Source organism: Adelges cooleyi, unplaced genomic scaffold (assembly GCF_023614345.1).
Source record: "Adelges cooleyi isolate 19-005CV unplaced genomic scaffold, UGA_ACOO_1.1 ACOO_flye_CR_arks_rails_tigmint_CR_PRNA_30, whole genome shotgun sequence".
In the NCBI taxonomy this organism is placed as follows: Eukaryota; Metazoa; Arthropoda; class Insecta; order Hemiptera; family Adelgidae; genus Adelges; species Adelges cooleyi.
Genome location: NW_026095971.1, coordinates 19305661 through 19329671, shown reverse-complemented (window position 1 = coordinate 19329671; position 24011 = coordinate 19305661). Strand labels below are relative to the sequence as shown.

The 24011-nt window shown below is 34.5% G+C and overlaps 1 protein-coding gene across 2 annotated transcripts; it reads left to right on the top strand.

Moving 5' to 3' along the window:
• The first annotated feature begins 593 nt into the window (after positions 1-593).
• Positions 594-22480, top strand: LOC126839017 (gamma-aminobutyric acid receptor subunit beta-like). 2 transcript variants are annotated; one of them, XM_050573916.1, is made up of 9 exons: positions 594-709; positions 4633-4730; positions 8086-8153; positions 17542-17768; positions 18115-18197; positions 18682-18819; positions 18904-19188; positions 19400-19848; positions 20381-22480. In XM_050573916.1, the coding sequence occupies exons 1-9, from the start codon at positions 618-620 to the stop codon at positions 20663-20665; spliced, it is 1725 nt and encodes a 574-aa protein (XP_050429873.1). In that variant the 5' UTR covers positions 594-617; the 3' UTR covers positions 20666-22480. The 2 variants fall into 2 exon arrangements, with proteins under 2 accessions (XP_050429873.1, XP_050429874.1); XM_050573917.1 differs by lacking the exons at positions 594-709; positions 4633-4730; positions 8086-8153 and adding an exon at positions 13433-13495.
• Positions 22481-24011: the final 1531 nt, after the last annotated feature.

The following is a 24011-nucleotide window of genomic DNA, read 5'->3' as shown; positions in this document are numbered from 1 at the left end:
ATCAATACGGCGCGCGCGGCCACCGGCGGCGGTAGGCGCCCCTGTGCCCAGCTGCCACGGGATTCGCAAACAACCCCGGAGAAAGCTCCGGGACCGCCGCGTGTACCGGTGCCCGTATCGTGCCGCTCTCGTGCCGACGTCCACCTGCTTTACGCGTACGCCGGACCGACAAGCGCGACCCTCTCTTCACGCCGCCCGCACAGCCCCCCCTGCCCCCCCCCGAAAAACTTAAATTTTAATAATAAATTCTGGTTATTATATTATTTTTGTAAGTCGTGTTCCCAACAAACATCGTCGCGACACGGCGCGTTCGCATCGTGCCGTGTGACTGCCGCGCTCCCCCGTCCGCGTTTACCCGGGACGTATGCGGGTGCGACAGCGGACGTTGCCGTCGTGTCCGTCGTCGTCGCACGGCCGTCGCTGCCGCCATGACGATCCGGCCGTACGACCGACGGCGCCGAGATGGCCACCGCCCGAGAGCCGTCCACCGACGGCCGCCACACCAGCGACCGGCCGATAGCCACCAACCGGCAATTACAGGAGCACCGGCGCTCGCCAGAGCCGCTTCGGCGTCCGTCAGCCGACGACCCAGGCGGACGTCCGGCACGTCGGCCGCGATGGCCGGACGAGTGACGGCGGCCAGCCAAATGTCCGCGTGGCTGTTGGCCTGCGTCACCTTCTGGGCTCAAACGTCGAGCACACACGCAGCGTAAGTATCCTCCCCGCCCCCTCCACCAAGTCCGTATCGCTTGATTTTGACACATTGCGGCTAACCAATAGCGGACGGTGAATCGTAAGAAGTTTGTTGACATCATAATAATTATTATACAGGAAGGTTATAGAAACGTTTTCTTAGTTTTGTCAAGCCACCGCATCCTTTAAAATGTCTCAAAAAACAATTAAAAACGAAACAAATTTGTCTTCGACTTGGGGTATTGACCTACGACTGATTTGGCCGTTAGTCAATCATTTAACCGACCGAAGGTTATTTTATAAACAGTTGATTTTAAACAAACTATTTATTGTATTTTGAATGAATAAGTAGGTACGTTTTAATTAGCACATGCAAAACAAAAAAGGGCCGTAGAGGTAATGTAAACGTTTCCTTTCAAACGTTCATCGTTACTGAATTTCATTCGAAGATACTATTGAAAACGGATCGCCGACATTATCATCAACTATATAATTCGCATTACTCACAAGTTGATTGATTTGCTGGAAACTATAAAAAATTAAAATCGATTTCGCACTTTGTCCTTAGAGCGTGCCTGATTAATTTAAAAAAAAAATCTTTAAGTCGTCAATGATTAATGTAATTTACTAATTGATTTATATTTAAACGCCGTGTTACATCCCATGTATGAAGCCTATATTTTCGGAAAAAATATTAAATCATAGGTATGTTAAATGTATAAGTACACATTTGTTGAGGGGGCTATAGAGATTTAGAATCCGAGTCCATTTAGCTTCCAGAGGTCGACCCTGTTAGCTGGTCTTCATTGTTTTGCGCTGGCAGGATTGACACATATATATATATATGTATATTGACATTTATACTATTTTATGTGTATTCATAAACCATTTATAATATTTTACAATGAACATCTGAATACAATACACATGTACATCGAACGTGACACGAAAATTGCCCAAAAACATATCCATGTGAAAACCGTTTAAACCGTTCATGTTTATCCACAACACATCTCGCCAGTAGCGGACGTATGGGTTCAATTTTGACAAAGTCGCATAACACACAATAGAAGTTATAAGTGTACCGTTTGTGGTGGTGTTTATAGCCATTGTTACATTATACCGTCACAACTCACTGTGTTATGCTGGACCAAGTAACATATAATAAGTATTTTAAAACATGACCTGGCATTTTAGGTGGTCTGTTACAATAAAAAATTAAATATTAATATATGTTACATGTATAATATGAAACAGAAATATTAAGATGAAGTTCCGTTTCAACGACACGATCACGATGAAGAGATTAAACAAAAAAATAATAATCTGAAAACGAGTTAAAATTCCTATCAGTATCTCTTTTAAAGAATTACTTTTCTTATTCAAGTGTAAACATTTATTAATTTGTTCACTTTTACTTGAATATTTAGTATTTACCAAAGTAATCGATTTCGATTATCGTCTCGAGTGTAATTATTTGTCTTATGGCGTAAAATGTTTAATGGCTAATTATTATTCGATCAATTGACAGCAGATCCGATCATAAAAATATAGTTGTTTCAATCAATCGCGTGCACGTTAATTATTCACATAATTATGGTCTTCTTCGAGTCGCCGTTTCGGCATACCTGCATAATGAATGCTTATTTAAAATATATCACCAACGTATTAACCCTGTTTAACATTTTAGTTCATTCAAAGAGCCTATTGCATTTTCGGTTTGCGGAAACCCTTTCAAAGAGTAAAATCAATTCAGTTAGTAATTTATTTTAAACTACTCGAGGCAAACATACGTTTCCGCCTTTTTACTTAAAATTATACAGTAATTGAATTGTGTTTTGAAAACAAGAGATATTATATTATATTATTGGCGTTTAAAAGACGAAGAGAATTATTAAAACTTGAGCAGCCAAAACACTTAAAAGGACAAAAGAACTGCAACGATAACCATCGATGGGTGTTGACTTGCCACTGAGCGCCCTTGTACCAAAAATACCTATTCAAAGTGAAGTACACTTTTATACAGTAAAACTCTTTTATGTTGGCTTTTTTTTATGCTCTTACTGGTGTATGATGTAAGTGTGACGATACAAAAACACCAGAAAGTACATCTAAAGCGTTTGTCGATACGAGTGTAAACTATATATGTAATATATTGGAGTGAAGTAGTGCGCTAAACAATAAACAACAAAATACCGTACATACAATATAATAAAATATATATTTATATGTTCTAAATATTATCTACTGTAGCAAATAACAATACTGAAATTGACATTTACTGCCTTGTACGGACCATAACACAAAGTTACTATACAATACAACTTAACGTTAAAAATATTTTTTAAATGATAAAAGTTTAGGCAATATTTGCAACAAAAAAAAAGAGGTTTGATCGTGCAAATTAGTTATTAGATTGAATTTTATTATCTTTATGTGTATAATACAATTTAGCATATTAGTTATAGGTGGTTTTTTTTTTACTACAAAAATGATCTTGTAGAAAAACATTTTAGATTTTAATAATTTTCAACAGATTTCGGTTTGAACTGACCCCATACACTATTGACAGGGTGTTTGAAAATATTCAAAAGGGTATCGAATTCAAGTCCGGACGTTTGGCTGAGCGTTGCTGTTGAATTTTTAATTTCCCGACGAATAAGAGAGAAAATAAACGGCCAGCAAGCCCGTCTAAACGATAATAATTATTCTTTGTTTGTTAATCCATCCGCGTGCACTGCGTTTCGTTCGTTTTGAATTATTATTAAAACACTTATTATTATTTTGCTTACACAATTCGTCCGCCGACCGTTTCGTTTACGCCAACTGAATATTATATTATATATATTTTTTTAACACCCGGTTTAAAAAACACATCTATTATCCACCCCCGCCACATGCTACCTGGCATAGTTCTTCGTTTAACACGACATTATGATAGTTATTACTCCGAATCACCGTTTAATCTACACGCTCAATTTAGTCACGACAATATATTTTATAGCTACACCACACATGACTACAACACAGACTATAATAATATTATGAAAAAAAAAATAATGGCTCACTCGGCGTATAAACAACAACCATACAATTTCATAATAGTACATCACAGATTGGTAAATGAAACGATCTAATCTGTATGATAATATAGTTAGTTTTCATTTAAATCTTATAATTAATAAGGAGCTTGTACGACAACATTGTGAAATATCTGCACAATAATTTATACCAATTCATGCGGCTACACCGATATGTTCGCCACTCAGTATTTTTAAACATTTCCTTGTTTATGGCCGAGTGAGCCATCTGTTTTCATATCTTAGTCCGTGACTGCAATGTCAACCGACTTCAACCAATTAGGTACGGCTCGGATTTTTAGTCTACATCCATAATATAGTAGTGTCTCATAAACAATTTTAGAACCGCTCGGATCGCACCAAATTTGCAGGTTTTCTTCAAAAAACCGAAGTCTTAACTGTTGAAAGTTTAACTTATTAAATGAAACCCAGTACTGCTAAGTACTGTATTTTTATAAGAAAACCTAATTTCTCAAACGCTAATCCAATAGTTATTCTCAGTTTTAGCCTATCTTTACTCGTTAATTCATATAAGGTAGTGGGGGGGGGGGCTGGTTGAAATTGAAAAACGATTTTTTAATATTTTAATGTTTCACATTGTCAAACCGGCATTGTCTGTTGGCGGAGAACGTTGTATAGTTATTTTGAAAATGGACGGGCCTGCGAGTTGTGTATTAAACAAATGCCGCTGCTATCTAATAGGCAATAACATTATAGTTTGTTGGTCTAAACGCAGTACGCAGCTACTACGACTCGAAAGGCGCCACCGTTGACTTGTCCCCGTTATGATTTATGACGGTCCGTGTAGGCGACTTAAGATTTTTGTAATAATATATATATTTTTTATATTTTGTTTCAGCGCTCCCGGCAGTAGTATGTTTGGCGACGTGAACATTTCAGCTATATTAGATTCGTTCAGCGGCAGCTACGACAAAAGAGTAAGACCGAATTACGGAGGTGAGTCATTCATTTACACAACGCCATACCCGCCGTGTACGTTATTGTACTTAGGTACTATTAGGTATATTATATCATCACACTAATGCCGACTGCATAAGTATAGCGTTGCATATTATATACTTGACCGCGAGGAGTCCATGTGATAATATTCCTAAGCCAAAACACAGACTATAATATAATATTATGAAAACGGATAGTTGACGTCACACGACTCAAAACGGAAATCACCGTGACCACAGCAAGTGTAAAATTTCATAATAACATCACAGATTAGAATTAAAAATAAATTGTCCAATCTGTGACAATGTAGTCAGTTATCGTTTAAATTCACATATAATATATATATATATATATATATGTATAATAAACTAAATTGTCCACGTCGGTCATTTTTGTGGGATTTATGTGTGTGTAAAAATAATATCTTTGATTCTGCGTTATCAACTTAACTTGTGATATGGTTTTAATTCCCACAAAAATTGTGACTTCAATTATCTTATCCATTGTTGGCATACTGGCTTGTACACTTAGCAATCTAGTTCATTAAACAATATAATATCTGTGTTTAAATGTTACCGTTTGAGTTTGACATTAAGAGGGCGTCGCACCGGTGATTTTCAGTGGTAAAAACATGTTTAAGCACACTGAAAATAACTTGCTTAATTTTCGTTTTAGAGTAAAAGCATCCATTATAAAATTAAAAGAAAACAATATTCCGGAGGGCAAGACGGTGCGTTTTTTTAAAAAATTAATTTTTTGGAAAGTTACAGTCATTTAAAAATGTTCAAATAGTCGTTGTTTCTAAACTATGTATAAAGCGTTATACTTAGAATAATGAAAAAAAAGTACCGTCTTGCCCTCCGAAATATTGTTCTCTTTTAATTTTATAATAGGTGTTTTTACTCTAAATCCAAAATTAAGCTAGTTATTTTCAGTCTGCTTAAACAAGTTGAGATGAAAAAACGTTTTTAAATCGCTTTCAAGGATGCTGTGATAGTCCAAAAAATAAATTAACTACCAAAATATTCCTAGTCCTAGTTATTGAACTAATAACTACACATCACAGTTTAACCATTAAATTAAGATTTTGTAAAAAATTGCCTATACTCTACTCCTTAAAAATGGGCGGTGCGACGCCCTCTTAATATTGTAAAAAATCTGCGGTACAATAATTTATACCGATTCATTGCGGCTACCGGCGCTACCCAGATGTCTTCGCGAGTGAGCTATCTGTTTTCATAATAATATAGTCTGTGACCAAAATATTAAGGTGGTATTTTTTATTTCTTAGTCTTCAAACGACGCAAGCGCAATTTGGCGTTTACGATACACAATAATCGTATCGTATATTTTTTATCTATAATAATAACATATTTTGATATTATTATAAATGATAATAATATGTCGTGTGTGTATATTATATATCTGTGCGCACTATCTCTCTCTCTCTCTCTCTCTCCTCCGTGGTTGTAAAATCGCGCCGCCTGCTGGCTAAGGGGAGATGGGTGTATGACGTATATTATGAATTGACCCAGTCGATATGAATACGGCGGCAACGACGGCTTTGCTGCCGGTTGGCAAAGAGGTGAATGGAATGTGCGGCGGCGTGGCGTGGATAAGCGTTGCCGGGCGGCGGTGGGATGTTGCGCTGTGCCTGAGAGCTCTAAACTAAGCGATATAATATATATATGTATATAAAGGAGAGGAACGCGGCTGCGGAGGAGAGGGGGTAGAAAGAGAGAGAGAGAGGGAAGGCAGGCGAGAGAACGGCGTGTGGGCGTGCAAACTCGGCCATCATCTCCCCTGAAATCGATTTGACCTGTAGCGCCGTGACGCTATTTTCGATTTCAGCAGCGGTTTCAGAGCTTTTTTAGCACGCGTAAGGCCGCCAACACAGCCTAGATCACGGCAAACACGCCCTGTATATATATATATACACACAAACACATAATATTCACACACACACACACATGCTGTTATCACGTGTCCGGAAGCCAATAGACAAGGGGTTGGTTGGGTTTCTTCGCGAATTTCGGTCGGCTTTGGACTTGCAGACAAACGCACGTGTTCTTCTTCGATCAAAACCCATAACACAGTACATACACATAGTGCACGCGAGGTATGTCCCGTCTCGTGTGTGTGTGTGTGTGTGTGTTTATCACACTTGGCCTTTTCTTGTTTGCTCCCCCTTGTCTTTGTATAGATAAATTTGGTTTTTTTTTTCTATCGCACACTACGACCGAAAAGCCGAAATAGCATCTATGCTCTGCATCGAAGCTAAAAACGCCCAGAACACGTTGCTAAGGAAAGGCGATAACATTTGTCTTAACACGACTTCACTATGTCTGGCGCATCACGACGGATACATAGGTCTACGTTTTGTGTGTAAACTTTGGATAATAGAAAAATTCTATACATCAATACCGTCTCCGGATTAGGATTCGTGCACTGAACTCAATGTGTTATGTAATATGTATTGACCTGCTTATGAAAATGTCCACTAGTAGCAGGCTGCCATTTTGTGAACAGTAATTGTTTTGTCCATGATATGCATTGTTTTTTCTATGTTATCATTAGGCCCCATACATTGATAAGAATTAACACGGGCAAGATACTTATCACACAAAAACGCGACGGCCATCTTCTCGAAGCTTCACCGCTATAACGTTATATCTATACATAATTGTTATTTGTCGTCACATTTTTGTTTACATTGAAAGTGACCCTTTTGCTTTCATCTATTCTGTGGTGTTATCATCATCATCTAACGTAGCATTTTTACTTTCTATGAAATCGGTACACAAAATGGCTGCCTCCTAGGCTGGGACATTTTAAAATCTGAATACGCGTTTCATATTGAGTTCAGTGCCCGTGTGTCTCACAAACAAGTAGAACGGATAACGGTGTATAAATCGTCGTCTGATAGATTTTAATTGAAGAGCTACTAAAACGATGTAGATTTACGTTTGGTCGACCCTAGTACCGTTTGGGTAGGTCTAACGTTTTGTGAATGATCTACGAGTTAGACAAATGGATCATAGCATTGGAGACCCGATATCTGCCCATCGTTAGTAGCTGTTCACAGAACAATGCGAGCAGCTTTGATCTCTGTTTTACTTACCTGTTTCAATAGTTTTGTCGAAAGTACCCGTTGATAAAATAATATGGCCAATGATTTGCAAACTCGGTCGGAAGTAAAGAACAAGCTAACTTGTGATGCCTTAAAAATGTTGCACGCGAGTTTACATAAACTTGCAACTCGTACAATATCTTTAAAATATAAAACCGCTTGAATTCTAACAGTATCGTTTTGATTCTTATACATATTTTTTTTTAATATGCCGGATTTCAGGTACTCCAGTAGAAGTCGGTGTCACCATGTACGTGCTGAGCATCAGCTCTTTGTCTGAAGTGCAAATGGTACAAACAATATAATAATAATAAAGATAACTACGCAATTATTGTAATTTATCATTATTGCGGTTATGATAGGAAAGCATACAATATGTGTTTATTATTATTTTTTTAAAATTATTGTTTTTGTATTTCTATACGTAACACTTACTATACCTACTCTTTATTATATTTTTATATATATTATCATCATCTTAGTTGTTATATTATATTATAATCAACGGTAGTTGCATCCGAACAAACTAAGTTCTAATTACCATTAACCTCATTTAGTATCATTATTGTGTTGCGTACCAACCATATTACATATTATATATATATATATTATTATTTAAAACGCTTAGTTTAACGTAACGGTCGATTTATTATTATTATTATTATTTTTTTTTTTTTTAATAGCACGTCGTAGTAACTGTTATAATATTATTATAATACAATACAATTTTTCCCTACCGTTGTTCAACGGCTCCCGGTAGTCGTTTATTAAATAATAATCAATAATAATTATATCCGTATGAAAACAACATCTGAATAGAAGTAAAACGACGATTCGAACAAACAGGCCGTAGTGAGCTTTTAGTGTAGTGATAAGCAGTGTATGTTTAGACGCATAAGCAATACTTGAAATGATTGAAAATAATCGCGTACCTTGTGTGTACCTAAGTATGTTTTAGACCGATAGTTGGCTGTCAAAACGGATAAAAGTAGGTACAGCAAAAACACAATAAAAAAAAACCTAGTTATTTTCTCCGCTCCGCGTAAAAACATTCAATCATGGATATGTTATCGCTTATCACGTATCTATTATCATATATATCATATCACTTATATTTTGTCTCTTATCACTAACTGAAAGTGAAAGTGTAACGCGAAAATGGCTATATCTCTTGTATCCAGCCCAATAACATATCCATGTTTTTAAATATTATTATTGTAATAAGTATCTAAATCCATAAACGATTTCCCAAAATTTAAAAAAAAAAAGAATATCATTTAAACCCGTTTTGGGGGGCTTATTATTGTCAGTGTCACTAAGGTGCTGCGCTATTTCAATCTTTGGTACGACTTTTTTGTTTGTCACGTTGTCTTTATCTGGTTTTTTTTCGTAGTAAAGTTAATATTATTTCAATAAAAACTAGAAAATGAGATCTCGACGGTACTTTTGTTGCGGCATTTAAATGCGTTTATTACTCGGATATGTAATACAGCTTTTGTTAGACGGACCGTGGTTGTTGGATTGGAATTATTGCAAGAAAATAAGTTAAGTCGCGTAGGACGTTTAAATTGGTTTGGCGGCGAAATTCCGGGCGCGTGTCTAAACAAAACTCGTGTAATGGATTTTGTTTTTATTATATTTTTATACCGTTATGTTAAAACTTAAACCCCGTCGGGCCCGGTCGAAGGACGTGGTCGTGATTATCGACATATTATTACAATGTACAGTATTGTGTCCTTCTGTGCCACGGCAACTGCTCGCCGTTTTTAGTAAAAACTCAACAGTTTTTAAACACAACTTAACGGTTTTAAAAAGGCTGAAAATTTCGTGTTTATATTTTAGAAATTTGAAATTGATACATTCAATTTACTCCATCTGATTATATGAACACAATTTTAGATCTCATAAATCTTTGACAATTGTATTATTATATATAATTATTTAAATTATAATACACTATTATACTACGTACCTAGTTTGGGCCACACGCTTCTCTGGCCAAAGGAGGAAATAATCTTAAAAATATTCAACGACGAGACCTATACTTACTCTCTATGAGTGCGGTGTGTTTGTTTACGACGCCGTCTATATTATAATACAGAATAATAATATTATAATTTCTGTTCGGCCATAATAGAAAGCGTCAAAAAAAAAATGTTATTATCAACCAACCGACGAGAAAGACCGCAAGTCCTTGGGTCTATGGTATGTATTATCTACAGTCCTAGGCCGCAAAACAAACACAAACTCTATGGTGACGGGTAAGGGCACACGTTTTCCCCACAGACCAACGTTCTTATCGTCTTAAGTGTATAATATTAATATAATAAAGTGTAGCACTGTGACAGTGCTCGAGGCGTAATAATTTTTGCTGGCCCGTCTCTTGTATATCGTTTCGATAATTAACATAATTATTATCAATCGACATAGCATTATTATTAGATAGCGCGTTTTGCGTTTTAGAACTGTCGTTTTAGCTTTTGTATGTAGCACACTTATGTAATAGCAAACGGCATAGTTTTTTTTTTCCCACTATCTTCGCGCGTTGCCTCTTGTTAAAATGACCGACCGAAAGTATATTGACCAGTGTAGTAAGCAGTAAAATATAGAAAAGTGATAAGAGATTAGAGATAAGAAACGAGTGATAAGAGATAACATATCCACGATTAAATTTTTTTCCGTGGAGCGGAGAAAATAACTAGGGTTATTTTTTTCTTCAAATCAATGTGTCTTAGAATTATTGTTATAAAGAGTGAATCATTTTTCAAATAAAATTGATCAAGCAAACAATTACCACGCTTTAGCATATAGTAGTCTAATATTGTCCTCTATTTTCCTATGGAAATTCGGTGAATGCAGTGCTACACAACCACCATAAATTATTCATTAATCATTCGACGAAACCCTGTTTTCACACTACAAATTACGGATGGGGGTGGGGTTGTGAAGGGTAGCATCCTCTTAGGAGTCGGTTTGCGTTTCAGCTCGTGGAATTATTTGTTTTTCGTCTGATTATTTACGCTTGCTGAATAATATTACAAAAAACATATTTTAACCGTTTAAACGGAATGATAATATTTTCGCAATTCCTCCAAACGTTTTCCGAGTAATAATCGTTCATTCAGCTGAAACACGGTAAACGAAAAAACTAAATAAAAACAGTTTTCATTTTCCGGACAAATCAAATCATATTATTTGAACTATTGAAAAACAAACGTACACCGTATAAACATGTTTAATGGAAAAACGTTCTTTTCATTTTTTTAAACCGACCAATGCGGAATATCATTATACATTTTAACGTAAAAAGCTTTTTTTTTAAACACGTGTAATATTTTTTTCAACGATACCCTTTGAAGTCAATGTTACAAATGTACACTTTTTTTTTATATAGTATTTAAGTGCAACGCGATTTCCCATTAAGCAAAACACTCGAACAGTGACGTCACGTGATAATTAAAACGGTGCTGTTGAGGACAGCATATTATTATGATCAAATGGAATAATTCGACAATTTCAGACCGCCTGTTTATGGCTAAAAGCTTTATTTTCTGGCCATATTGTTACTGTCTAGATAAAAGAGCCAGCACGTCTATCCACACTCCAAAACTATTATATTTGATTAGCGCTGTCGTTTCTAGCCGTGTCCGAGCATATCTCATTCCAAACCTACCCCCAAGTCCTTTAATTTTTTCGGTTGAGGTTTCATTTGGTAGACCAGACCATTTGGTAAACTTTCCATCCTTTGACGCGCCACTGATAAGCGTTAAATAGAAATGTTATTATGCAACAACGGTCTCAATAGCCGCAACTGAGAGAATATTATACAGATAAATGTACAAATATTTGATTAAGTTTTTCTATTATGTGTGTAAAATGGCTTTTCGGGTTGTTCGGTTTGCAATTTTCCAATCTATTTGACGCGCGAAGAGCCGAAAAATATGTTTTGACGGGATTTGATTTGTCATGAATAACTTATAAAAAGTTTCTCGAACCCTCGGAGTACTTTTTATTTTGTTTCCTTTGGGACGAGACAACAAGAAAACGTCAGAAAAACGCCTGATGTTTCGATAAAGCAAACAAAATTATATCTATAAAAACGATTTGGGGTATAAAGCGCCGTTTAAACTTTTTGACAACAGATATTCTTAGTGGAAATCTTTCGGCCCGTTGTACATTCAATCGAATTTATGCGTAGTCGAAACTAGTGGTGTAAAAAATCACAGAATTTTCCGTTAAGCAAATTTTGTCTAAACAAAACTACTGAATTGGTTCGCAATAAATAGACCTGTGTACGGATTACACGTGAATATTAATTACACAACTGGCCGTGACTAATTAAAAAAATAATAATTTTAGACTTAAGACTAAGTAACGATTAGTTCATCTATTCAATTACGTTAGGTTAGGTACGGTTGTGCACCTACTTGCAGGTAAAATGTTCTTATGTGGGTAATTCCTATTAGTTTTGGTTTCTTTTTATGACCGCCTGCCTTCGCTGTGTTTCCTGTAACGTCACATATATTATCACCTTATCCCATATTGTGTTTCTATCGCACCAACAGTTACACGTGGAAACCGTCCATACGGATTATATTTGAAATTCGATTGATCTCCCCCTCGTTTTGCTGGCATTTGTTTTTTGTCTGGCAGTGTAGGTAAAGCCTTTAATTTTGTGCACTGGCATTATTTAGCGACGGTCACAATAATATTATAGCTAAATGAGTAAGCATTGATCGATGCGCTAAACCGTCATTTTATAACTTCCTCTATCCTCATACAGAGATAACATGGCATACAGGTACTTGTATGCGCGTTGTGATCACTCTTGCCGTAGTCAACTTGACCACCTAAAATATACAACACGCCAAGTATTGCGAAACTACAGACATTTTGTACTTTGGCTAAGCAAGTTTTAAGTGCTTCGAGAATGAACATGTACACCGACTAACCGATTAATGGCGACTCGGTCATTTCGTTTGGTCTTGACACAGGTAGGCTTATAATAGATGGGCCAGTGACCAAAATAATATGTTACATCTAGTTTTTTTGTGCATACCATGTAGAAACCGTGTGGCAACCGGGAAAACGGTTTAGTAGATATTTATAGCAATAGTCTCGATAGTAGGTATCTAAATTCCATTAATATATTTTACTTATGCGCTACTGCAGATAAAATTGCGTTCGATCAACTGCCATTGACCCCGTCAAGACTTGCGTAGTATTACCCAACTAATACCTAGTATTCTTTACTCAGGTCTGATCTGACCAGCGACACAGTGTTCGATAATATTATGTACACTATAGGTGTAACAACAGTATAAATTAGAAATAATGACAAATTGGCAGTTTAAGGAGGTATGCCCACAGAGTAAATGCAATTTTCATCAACTCTGTGGTACGAGTATGGTCAAAGATGCGTTTATTTAAACATGTCTTATTAGACTTTTAGAGGTTTCACTAATGAACACTATGAAGTCCAAACGTTTAGAGTTATTTTTATGTGCGAAAATTGTTCGTCCTTTTACAACAATATTGACATATTTTAACCTATATCGTTACAGGTCCCCCAGTAGAGGTTGGAGTCACCATGTATGTTCTCAGTATAAGCTCCGTTTCCGAAGTACTAATGGTACAAAACAAATGATAATAATAATAATGAATTTTATTTGAAGTTTTTTTAAACATTTTTTTTATCTTATTTGTTTACCTTTTTCTGTAAAATCACAATACGATTTGTACGATTTTTTAAAGAGTGTTTATTACAAGTATAATATATGTGTGTAGAACCCGTTGGCATAACGAATAAAGTTGGCAACAATGCTGTGTCGGTGGTTTCGCTAAACCACAGATATATATATATATACAATAAACTAGATTGCTAACTAGTGATAAGAATGGAAGTCGACGTCGGCCATTTTTGTGGGATTTATGTGTGTATAAAATAATATCACAGAATAACCAGAAGGGATCAATTGTGACCAGAAACTTCGGAGAACTCAAATTATCTATTGCTTTTCTATTATATAGTCTGGCTCTCTGCCGAAAAGACAATATGGCGTATGACATTTTTTTCGTCGGGTCATAAGACCCATGTAATTTGTCTAAAGTTTCTCTTCTGGTTATTCTATGATAATATTGTCTTAAGCAGTGATAACAGTTATAAACATATGATAAGGTTGTAATTCCCACAAAGGTGGCGGAAAATGATGACTTCAATTATTATCATCTCTATTGGCGGCATGTACACTTAGCAGCTAGTTTATTATTTATATCTGTGGCTAAACCCTAATGATAATTTAAAAATGTAACGGACGGGTTATACACATGTACATATTATTATACATGTTTCTATACGCGTTATCTTTCGTGTTCTTATCAATTGTTTTTTTTTTTCAAACCAGTTGTTTTAATATCTACTCTAGTTGTTCATTTTTGTACTTGGTAAAACAACTATAGGAGGTACATACGTCCGTTTGAACAGACGCTAAAATGTTGCTTTTTTTTAAATTTTTTTATCTTCGAGTCTAATGTTAAAAAAAAAATACACAAAACATGACGATACCATTCGGTTGATTTGTTAGCTAAATCGAAATTATTATTATTATTATTATTATTATTACTAACAAACATATTACAATATGATTCGTCTCGTTACGTTACGAAAATGAAAGGAACTAAAAGACGTTCCCTGCATGCGAATTCGCTGCTTGTCGATAATGTCTCGGACATTTTTACATAATATTGTAAATTATGCGCAATTGCATACACAAACGATGGTAAACAACAACATTTTCCCATATAAAAACTAATCTAATAACGATTAGGTTCGATTTCAATGAATAATACATAAGTGTGTATAATTGTAAAGGATTACAATATTATTTTGATCATTAGAGTGTATTAACAATAATGATTCAACATAATATTATATACTTCTTTTGCAATTCAAAGTTATACTAAATTGGAGTTCAAAGCGTACTCTTTGCTTTTGGAGGTTAAATACCTATTATTTGTGAATATTGACCCAACTATAATCTTCACGTATCCTTCATTCGTATTTCCAGATTTAAATCGGTCATCATCATCATCTTGTTATCAACACTTTTAATCTCCCTGTTATAGATAATAGGTATTCCCCCAAACATAGGTAAGGTCGTTCTTTGTAAATTTCAATGTCTAAAAAGTCGGTAGTTCATTACCACCCAGAATTATAATATTCTGAATTTAGCCATCGGACAATACTTTGTGTGCACTAGAATCGAATGTATAATAATATAAAGTTTATCAAAAATATATAGGTACATATTTTTGTATTCCGGTGACTCATATTTTTTTATTCATTATTATTGTTTTACCGTCGCATACACGGATAAAAATGGACAGAGCTATAAGTCTGACGATTTTAGAAATATATTATATACTCACACACGAGAAGTTCGATCGTGAAAAGTAATAACTTTTTTTTTTGTTGCAAACTTTTATGCAATAGTAAAATATGTTATTACTTTTTAAAGTATACATACACTTATAGTGCGTTCTAGCTTCTTTTTTTTTCTCGTTCCAGTGGTATTTATTATTCAAAAGTTTACTATGTTTGAGTACACGGAAGTTTAGCACATATTTATATAAATATATATATATAGATATTTATATTTGATGTACGAGTCAATAAGGATTTTTTACATAAACGTATGAGACGCACACATACACAGTATAGTGCTTATTTACTTAGCCGGCTATATGAAACTCCCTTGACTGGAACTAAGAAAAATAATAGCAAACCCCTTGAAGGTATTTTAGAGATTGATTGCTGAAAGGTACTTTATTGGGCTATAAATTTAACTAGTAACTAGTTTTAGTGCCGTATTCGATATCGAACGTTAGCAATCGTGTTTTAGCAATTGGGTCTTTATTAATGGCTGCTCTGAATAGTGAATTCGATGATGTGTTGTATCTATTAGATAACCAAAACAAAAATATCACATACCTTTTACCGTAAAGGGTTGAAACTTTTACTTTATTTCAATTGTTCTAGTGTAGTTTTGGAACTTGAAGTCTGAAAATTAGACATTTAAAATGTAGATAATATAGGGTGAGGTTACAATACGTATATATATATATATTTTGTTGTATTTGTTTGACGTTGGACAACATAACAAGCACTCAACAGATGTACAATACGACCACATGTTTCACACTAAACGCGTTACTATAGTACTTTTATATATTGGTATTTCTTTATTCAAGTACCGACCATGTCATAAAATAATCACTCTATTCAATTATTACACTATTATAATGGTTAAGGGGAATTCTGTTCGATACCGATGTGTGTTTTATCATACACAAATAATCATACTCGTGTTATATATATATAAATATTTTACATCTAAAAAAAAATCCTTTTTTATGAGTAGCTCTTAACGAAATCTAATGTTTTTCAACTACAAACGACGTAAAATCCAAGAAATCGCATGACGTTATGATGCATGTTATAGCTATGATATTATTATTGTATATAAATAACACACCATATAGTTTTTCATGTCCAAAGCATGATGTACAAAACACCATTTATGTATATATCTACAGTATATATACGTGAAAACTTAGCGTGCCGATTTTGATTTACTTCTATTATTGCATGTACACACTGTTATTATTGTTAATGTAATTATTACCTATGAACTGAGATTTATAGAAACGATTAGTGATATACATAGTTCTACAATTTTTAATACCATAAACGAGCGATCCAAAACTCTGGCAGAAATTATACATTTAATATTATTTCCAGGAGAAAAAAAAACACTAACAAGCGGTTATTTTTTGGTTGATTTGAATTAACAATATATTTATATATATATATATATATATTCACCATTTCAGTCATAGCACAGACTATATAAAAACAGTATAGCTCACTCGGTGTATAAGCAAAAACCTTGACGTCACATGACTGAAAATCAAATCAGTGTGACCACAGATTCGAGCATAAAATAGTATAACACAGATTAGATTAAATGAAATTATCTAATCTGTGATAATATAATTAGTTATCATTTTATATCTTACGATTAATAATGAGTATGTACGATAATATTGTGAAATATCTGCACAATAATTTATACTAATTCAAGCGGCAACACTGATATCTTCGCCACTCCCTTATCAGTATTTTCCGTTATCAGAAAATAGCTATCTGTTTTCATATAGCCGTGGTTATAGCTCTATATGGGTAAACCCCAGCTCGATACCGCTGAAATTTCCAATAAAAAGTATGTTCAAACCAAAAAAAACAATCAAACAAATTAACTATAACCTTTTACAAAAAATAAAAAACCTTGTATATACTTTTTTTTAGAGAGTTTTCCTAATCCAAGTGCTTTTATGTAATTTTCACTCGGATCCAGTCGGTTGTGGATTATTTTTGGCAACGCCGAATTAGTCGGCTTAAAACGGAAAGCATATTTTATCCAAGTAATTCGCGTCGTTTTTTTTTTCTAGTGTTAAACCCCCTCGTATAAATGGGCGACAAGTCGTAACTTAGCCGTTTTTAAGAATTATAGTGCTTGCCAAGAGTTTTGGATCCCTTGGCCACACAGCCCTCTGGGCCACCCAACCATGTACCATCCGAAAAACCGTGTTTGATATTTTACATGTCGTTTTTTACAGGACTTCACGTTGGATTTTTACTTCAGGCAATTTTGGACAGACCCTCGGTTGGCGTTCACCAAACGGCCGGGGGTCGAGACCCTGTCCGTGGGATCGGAATTCATTAAAAATATTTGGGTGCCCGACACATTCTTTGTAAATGAAAAACAGTCGTATTTCCACATAGCTACCACCAGCAACGAATTTATAAGGATACATCATTCGGGCAGCATCACTCGGAGTATTCGGTAAGCAACGGCCGTTTAATTTAACGCGTTCGACGGTCAACAAAATGAAAGAAAACGCCTTAAGATAGCTGACAAAAAGTGACATCTAAAAACAAAGTTTTGATTATTATTCCAACAGAAGGGTCACTTCACTTTCAATGTAAAAAAAAAAAAAAAATGACGACCATTTCGAAAAGACCTATTTATCTATTTAGTTTTTTTTTTTGGCAACAATAGTTTCACAATATACAGAATAGACGTGATTTCGATGAGTGTGTAAAAACCACCTCAAAAGCTCTACACATATTAGGTCTTCTGGCTAGTACTATTTTTTTTTTTTTTTTTTAAACAACATTTTCTGTTACAGCTTGACCATCACCGCTTCGTGTCCGATGAATTTGCAGTATTTTCCGATGGACCGACAACTGTGCCACATCGAAATCGAGAGCTGTAAGTTCTGTTCACTCTAGCTCCGTTGTCAGTAAAAAGACAAAAAAAAAATGTGATATTTTCAGCTAAAGCTGTAAAATGTAGTAGCATGCCAAATTTTTTTTTTAAGAATTTGTTGTAAATATTTTGAGAAAATTAATCAAACCGTGAAGCGTGTAACGTTTGATGTTGACAAGCTCAGACGCACTTTCTTAAATGAAACTACGATGATGAGTGACCTGTTTTATATCTATTGATTTTATTTTTTATTTTTCTTGTTAAGTCAACGACATATTTTTTGCATACAAACGTGCTTTTTTAATGTGACCTAAAGCTTTTGACGAGCTACTGTTCGACATGCTGCACGACATTTGAGCATTTTTTTTTCTCTACATGTTTACAAACTGAATTATGTCTCCGCTTTGGAATACTCGCGGAAAATCCTCCCAAAAAAAAGTCAAAGAACGTTATTGAAATTGGTTTTCGTTCGTTTTACTGTTTCTAGTCGGCTACACGATGCGAGACATTCGTTACAAATGGAACAAGGGACCAAACTCTGTGGGCGTATCCAACGAAGTATCATTGCCGCAGTTCAAAGTGTTGGGCCATCGACAGAGAGCTATGGAAATTAGTTTGACCACGGGTAAGTCCTAAGCACTGTTGTTGACGCTAGAGTACCAAGCGAGAAATCAAGTCTGCCAACTGATTATGTGTTATTTGTTCAAAGGAAATTATTCGAGACTGGCTTGCGAGATACAGTTTGTTAGATCAATGGGTTACTACCTCATCCAGATATACATACCCAGCGGGCTGATTGTCATAATATCGTGGGTCAGCTTCTGGCTGAACCGATGCGCTACACCCGCCAGAGTATCACTCGGTGTTACCACCGTGTTGACTATGACCACGCTTATGTCGTCCACCAACGCGGCGTTACCAAAGATATCCTACGTCAAATCCATCGACGTGTACTTGGGAACTTGTTTCGTCATGGTCTTCGCATCGCTACTGGGTTGGTGATATTATTTCAATCAGACGCCTTACGTTCAGCCATTTTAGCTCCAAGCCGATTTACCCACTTGACTAATTTCAAAAATCAAACAGCGAACGTTGGATGTTCTTAAAGTGTTTAAAACTACCAAATGTCCAAACAAACTTGCCACCTATGTATAGTGTTTTTATCAGAATTCATTTATTAGCGTTTTTTTTTTAATTTTCCACAGAATACGCCACCGTGGGGTATATGGCAAAAAGAATACAAATGAGGAAAAACCGTTTCTTGGCCATACAAAAATTAGCCGACCAGAAGAAAGTTGGCGGTGGCCGAGGAGGTGGTGGTCATGGTGGAGTTGGTGGTGACCACCGTGATTCGCATTCCCACGCGCACGGCCACCATTCCCGTCATCATGGCCACGGTTCGATTTCCGGTCACAGCACCATGTCCGGTCACGCCGCCATCTCCGGACACGGCACCTTACCGCACGGCTTGTCCAGTCACACTCTAGCGTCTCACGGCACGTTGTCTGGCCACGGACCCCTGTTGGGCGGCCACGGCACACTGTCGGGTCACGGCCATTATGACACCCACCGTCACGGTCACATGGGTCACGGTGCAACTACTCTGGCCGGTTCCTTGATGATGGGCGACACGGATCATACGCCCAGGCAAACCGTAAGACATTGCAAAATTCTTATTTATCATCGATTCCGTTTTATAAATAGGTGTCGTCTTTTAAATACGTTTTGTAGTTGTTACAACTTGACCCTTTTATTAAATATATATCTAATCAACGATCACCGATCATAAGTCCGCAAAGGTCGGTGTGAGTTAAACCATCGTTTAGGATTCAGCCAATGTGCAAAAAAGAATCTAGTTATTCTCTCCAAACGACGGAAAAACATAGAATCATGGATATGTTAGTTATCTATTATGACTTATCCCTAATATCTTAACTCTCATAAATTATCACTTATCTCTATTATCATAACACTTATCTCTTATCATTTATCAAATTATCACTTATCTCTATTATCACATCACTTATCTCTTATCACATTAAAGCAAAAGTGTAACGCAAAAATGGTGACGTGAAATTGCTTGTATTAAGCCCGATAACATATACCCGTTAAAATGAAGATAAATATACGAAATTCATCCTTTTAAGAAGAAGTCTTACCGTTTTTTTTATTATCCTAACACACAGGTACGATACAAAGCGCACGATCCGAAAAACTATCTGAAAGGCGGTTCGTTGGAGAACACTCTTGGCGGAGACGACGACAACATTACACCGATGCCGACGCAGCACATCATGCAAACCAAGAAAGACATCAATAAGATGTATGGGATCACGCCCAGCGACATCGACAAGTATTCCAGAATTGTGTTCCCGGTATGTTTCATCTGCTTCAACCTCATGTACTGGATCATATACTTGCACATCAGCGACGTGGTAGCCGATGATCTGGTACTGCTGGGAGAAGACTAGATTATTTAAACATACACATAGATAATTAACTGACGGTAGAACGAAAACAAAAACCGAAACAAATACATCATATTATTACATGCCATGCCCGCAAAGGCACACTCTCAGGCTAACCGATAACTGGCGGAAAGCACTATATTATTGTATAATATTACTTTGTAATTTGTAAACTAGGTTTAGTAAAGTGCTCAACGGGGAACAAATTCCTACAAAACGTGTAGTTTTGTCAAAATAGTAAATAATAGTTAACCTAATTAATACCTTACTATATTGTACATGCCATAAGTATTACAGTATCTGTAGCGTTAGGATTTTAATATCTGCAGGGTGTTTTAATAAAACTTCTCAATTTTAGCCACTAGGAATTTATTATTAACACTGTAAAGTATAAATCAAAACCATTTAAATTTATAATATTTCGAATGTACCAATTCGTCGCCCATAAATGATGAACGTTTTTTCAAAAGCAAAAAACTGGAAATAGAAAACTTAAGTAGAGCGAGTAAAATCAAAAGTTAAGTTCAAAATAATATATATATACATAATAAGCGCATGATATAAATATCACTTAAATACAGGCTAATCAGAATTTCATGAACCAGTAGTTTTTTATATGAAATAATTGTTTTAGGTAAGACATTTTAGGCAAGAAAAAATGTTTTATGATAAGTTAACGGAAATAGTTTTTTTTTATGTTCAAGATTAAACAAATGTTTTAGATGGAGTGATCGTTTGAAATTCACTATTAGAGTAACCTACAATATATTATATGAAGTCTTTATACGTTATACATTTTTAAAAGTTACACACCACCTTCATAAAAATATGATCAGACTGAAAATGAAAAATTACTTTTAGTCAATTATTATAATAAAGATTTTATATGCGACTATACTTAGTTAACTAAAATAATTATTTTACATAAAAAACGACTGTTTTGTGAATTTTGTATACCCTGTATTTAGTCGTCATGGACAATTTTTTTTTTTTTCTTGAAACCTATGCCAATAACGGAACATTTTGATAATAAGTACACATTGTACACCTTAAAAAAAAATTGGCTATACAGGATGTTTCACAAAAATATGACAAATTAAATAAATTTTGTTCTAGTGAAGATTTTTTTCTTAAAATTAGTTCATACTCGTTCGCGCTATCGGACTCAACCGTTTTACTATATTAAATCGTTGTTTATTTCTTTGGTTACTCTTTTTTAAAATTTAATACAGCCATTTTATTCAGGATAATTTGCTGACATTTTGATTGGTCGAAAACCACTCTTAGATACAATTTTAACCTTTAATAACATACAAATTAACAATCCAAAACCGGTTGTCGACTTGTCAACATTGTCGACAAATTATTTTTAATAAAATGGCTATCTTAAATTAAAAACAAATAAAAGTATCAAAAAAATTACTTAGAACAGTTAATAAAAACCGTGGTGTTTATAGCGCAAATGAGTATAATTATTTAAGTAGTCTATTTACTAGAACAAAAGTTACTTCGGTTGTCATACGTTTGTTATATATAATTGTAGATAAAACTAAGTATTATAAAAACAAAAGCCAAAATTGAAAGTGTACTGCGTTAGATGCATTTTTTATCGAGCTTTTAAACAATAATAATATATTTTGTATGTATTCGATATGAATCGAAAAATTCACTTGAGATATAATAATACCTATACCGCAATATATATTTTTATTAAGACGATAAAAAATATAATTTCTAACGTAGGTAGTAAAATATACAACTTTTTTCTGTGAATTATTCCGCACTATAGTGTAAGTATAATAGTATTGTAATAATATTTTTTTTTACTATAAAAGTGCACAAGTCAGTAAATAATTTATTATTATTATTATTATCATTATTGGCAGTCAGAATAATACTTACCTTCTCTCCGCTTCGCATTTAAACTAAAAAAAAAAATGTATTTTTAATTGGTTGTGAAATAATAATTACCTGAATAATTTAAAAACTTTTTTAATTACTATAATAATATTGTATTAGGACTGAGATAATTCCGAACGAGATTAGTATATCTATTATAATAATATAAAAAATGAACGATTATGATTGAAGTTAACTATTTGTAGAATTTTATACTGAACATCAATTTTTCTAATTAAAAAATTGTGCTGTGTAAATAAAAAACGAAACAAAATAAATTACAATTATAGTTTAATGATGTTCTCGTGAAATATTAGGAATTTATACGTTATGTACATATTTAGAATATAATATTATATATAAATGAATACACACAATACAGTGCCCCTTGAGGATTTACTCATTGCTAATCTCATAATAATTAATAAAAATTTGAAAATATGTCTTGGAGATATTTCAACGAGTAAAACACCTCCTGGGAGATTGTACTACCACTAAGGTTTGTCATAGCATTGCCAGTTTTTAGCTCATTTCCAGTGTAGTTTGTTAAACGATAATAATATAATTAAGTATTATAAAAAAAAAAATCGTCCAGTAACTTGATGTTATTAATATAGTTAACGGACTAAACACTTAGACGTTTACTGAACGTCATCACCTCATTAGTTAATTATTATTATTTATATATATATATATATATATATGATTTAATTATATTATATTAATGATACGTCTACACGGTGAAATCTCTATCAGATGATAATTTTTCAGTTGTAACAAACCAATTTTTCGTAAGACAGTAGCTGTTAGCGCTGTGATTATTTCTTATAGTTATTTTTCTTAAACTAAACCATTTGTACCATTTGTGGTCGGATTTTAGATTTTTTTTCTTATACAAACTGTTTGAAACTGTTCTCGGTACAAACGGTTTGAACAAATAATTGTTGTTTAATCAAATAAAAACCTCGATTTCATTTTTCAATCTCCAGTTCTATTATTTTGTAAACGTTAAAAACATACCAGATTAATTTAATTTTTACTGTTATTTAGATAATAAATTTTTGTCAATAATAATTGTCAACGTACAAAAATAAGGAAATTAAATTTTTTATTGGTGTTTTTAGTTACATATTATCTATACAAACGTTTTTTTTATTAGCTTAAGTTACGATATTATTATAATATTATGACTTGGGTAGTGACTATAGCTGTGGGTACTTTTAGTCGTCGTCGCTACTATATTATACCTACCGTATAAAACGTGTATAAACAAATAAACGTGCATCTCTGCTGAACTCACTCGATTTTGGACAACAAACCGAGTAATATGCACAATATACATGCACATAATAAGATGTAAATCTCGGTCACCTCAGCTCGGCCCAGGGTTGGTCGGGGGACCGCCGTTTGCCTAGATATTGTTAGTACTATTATTACTATGTTGTGTTTT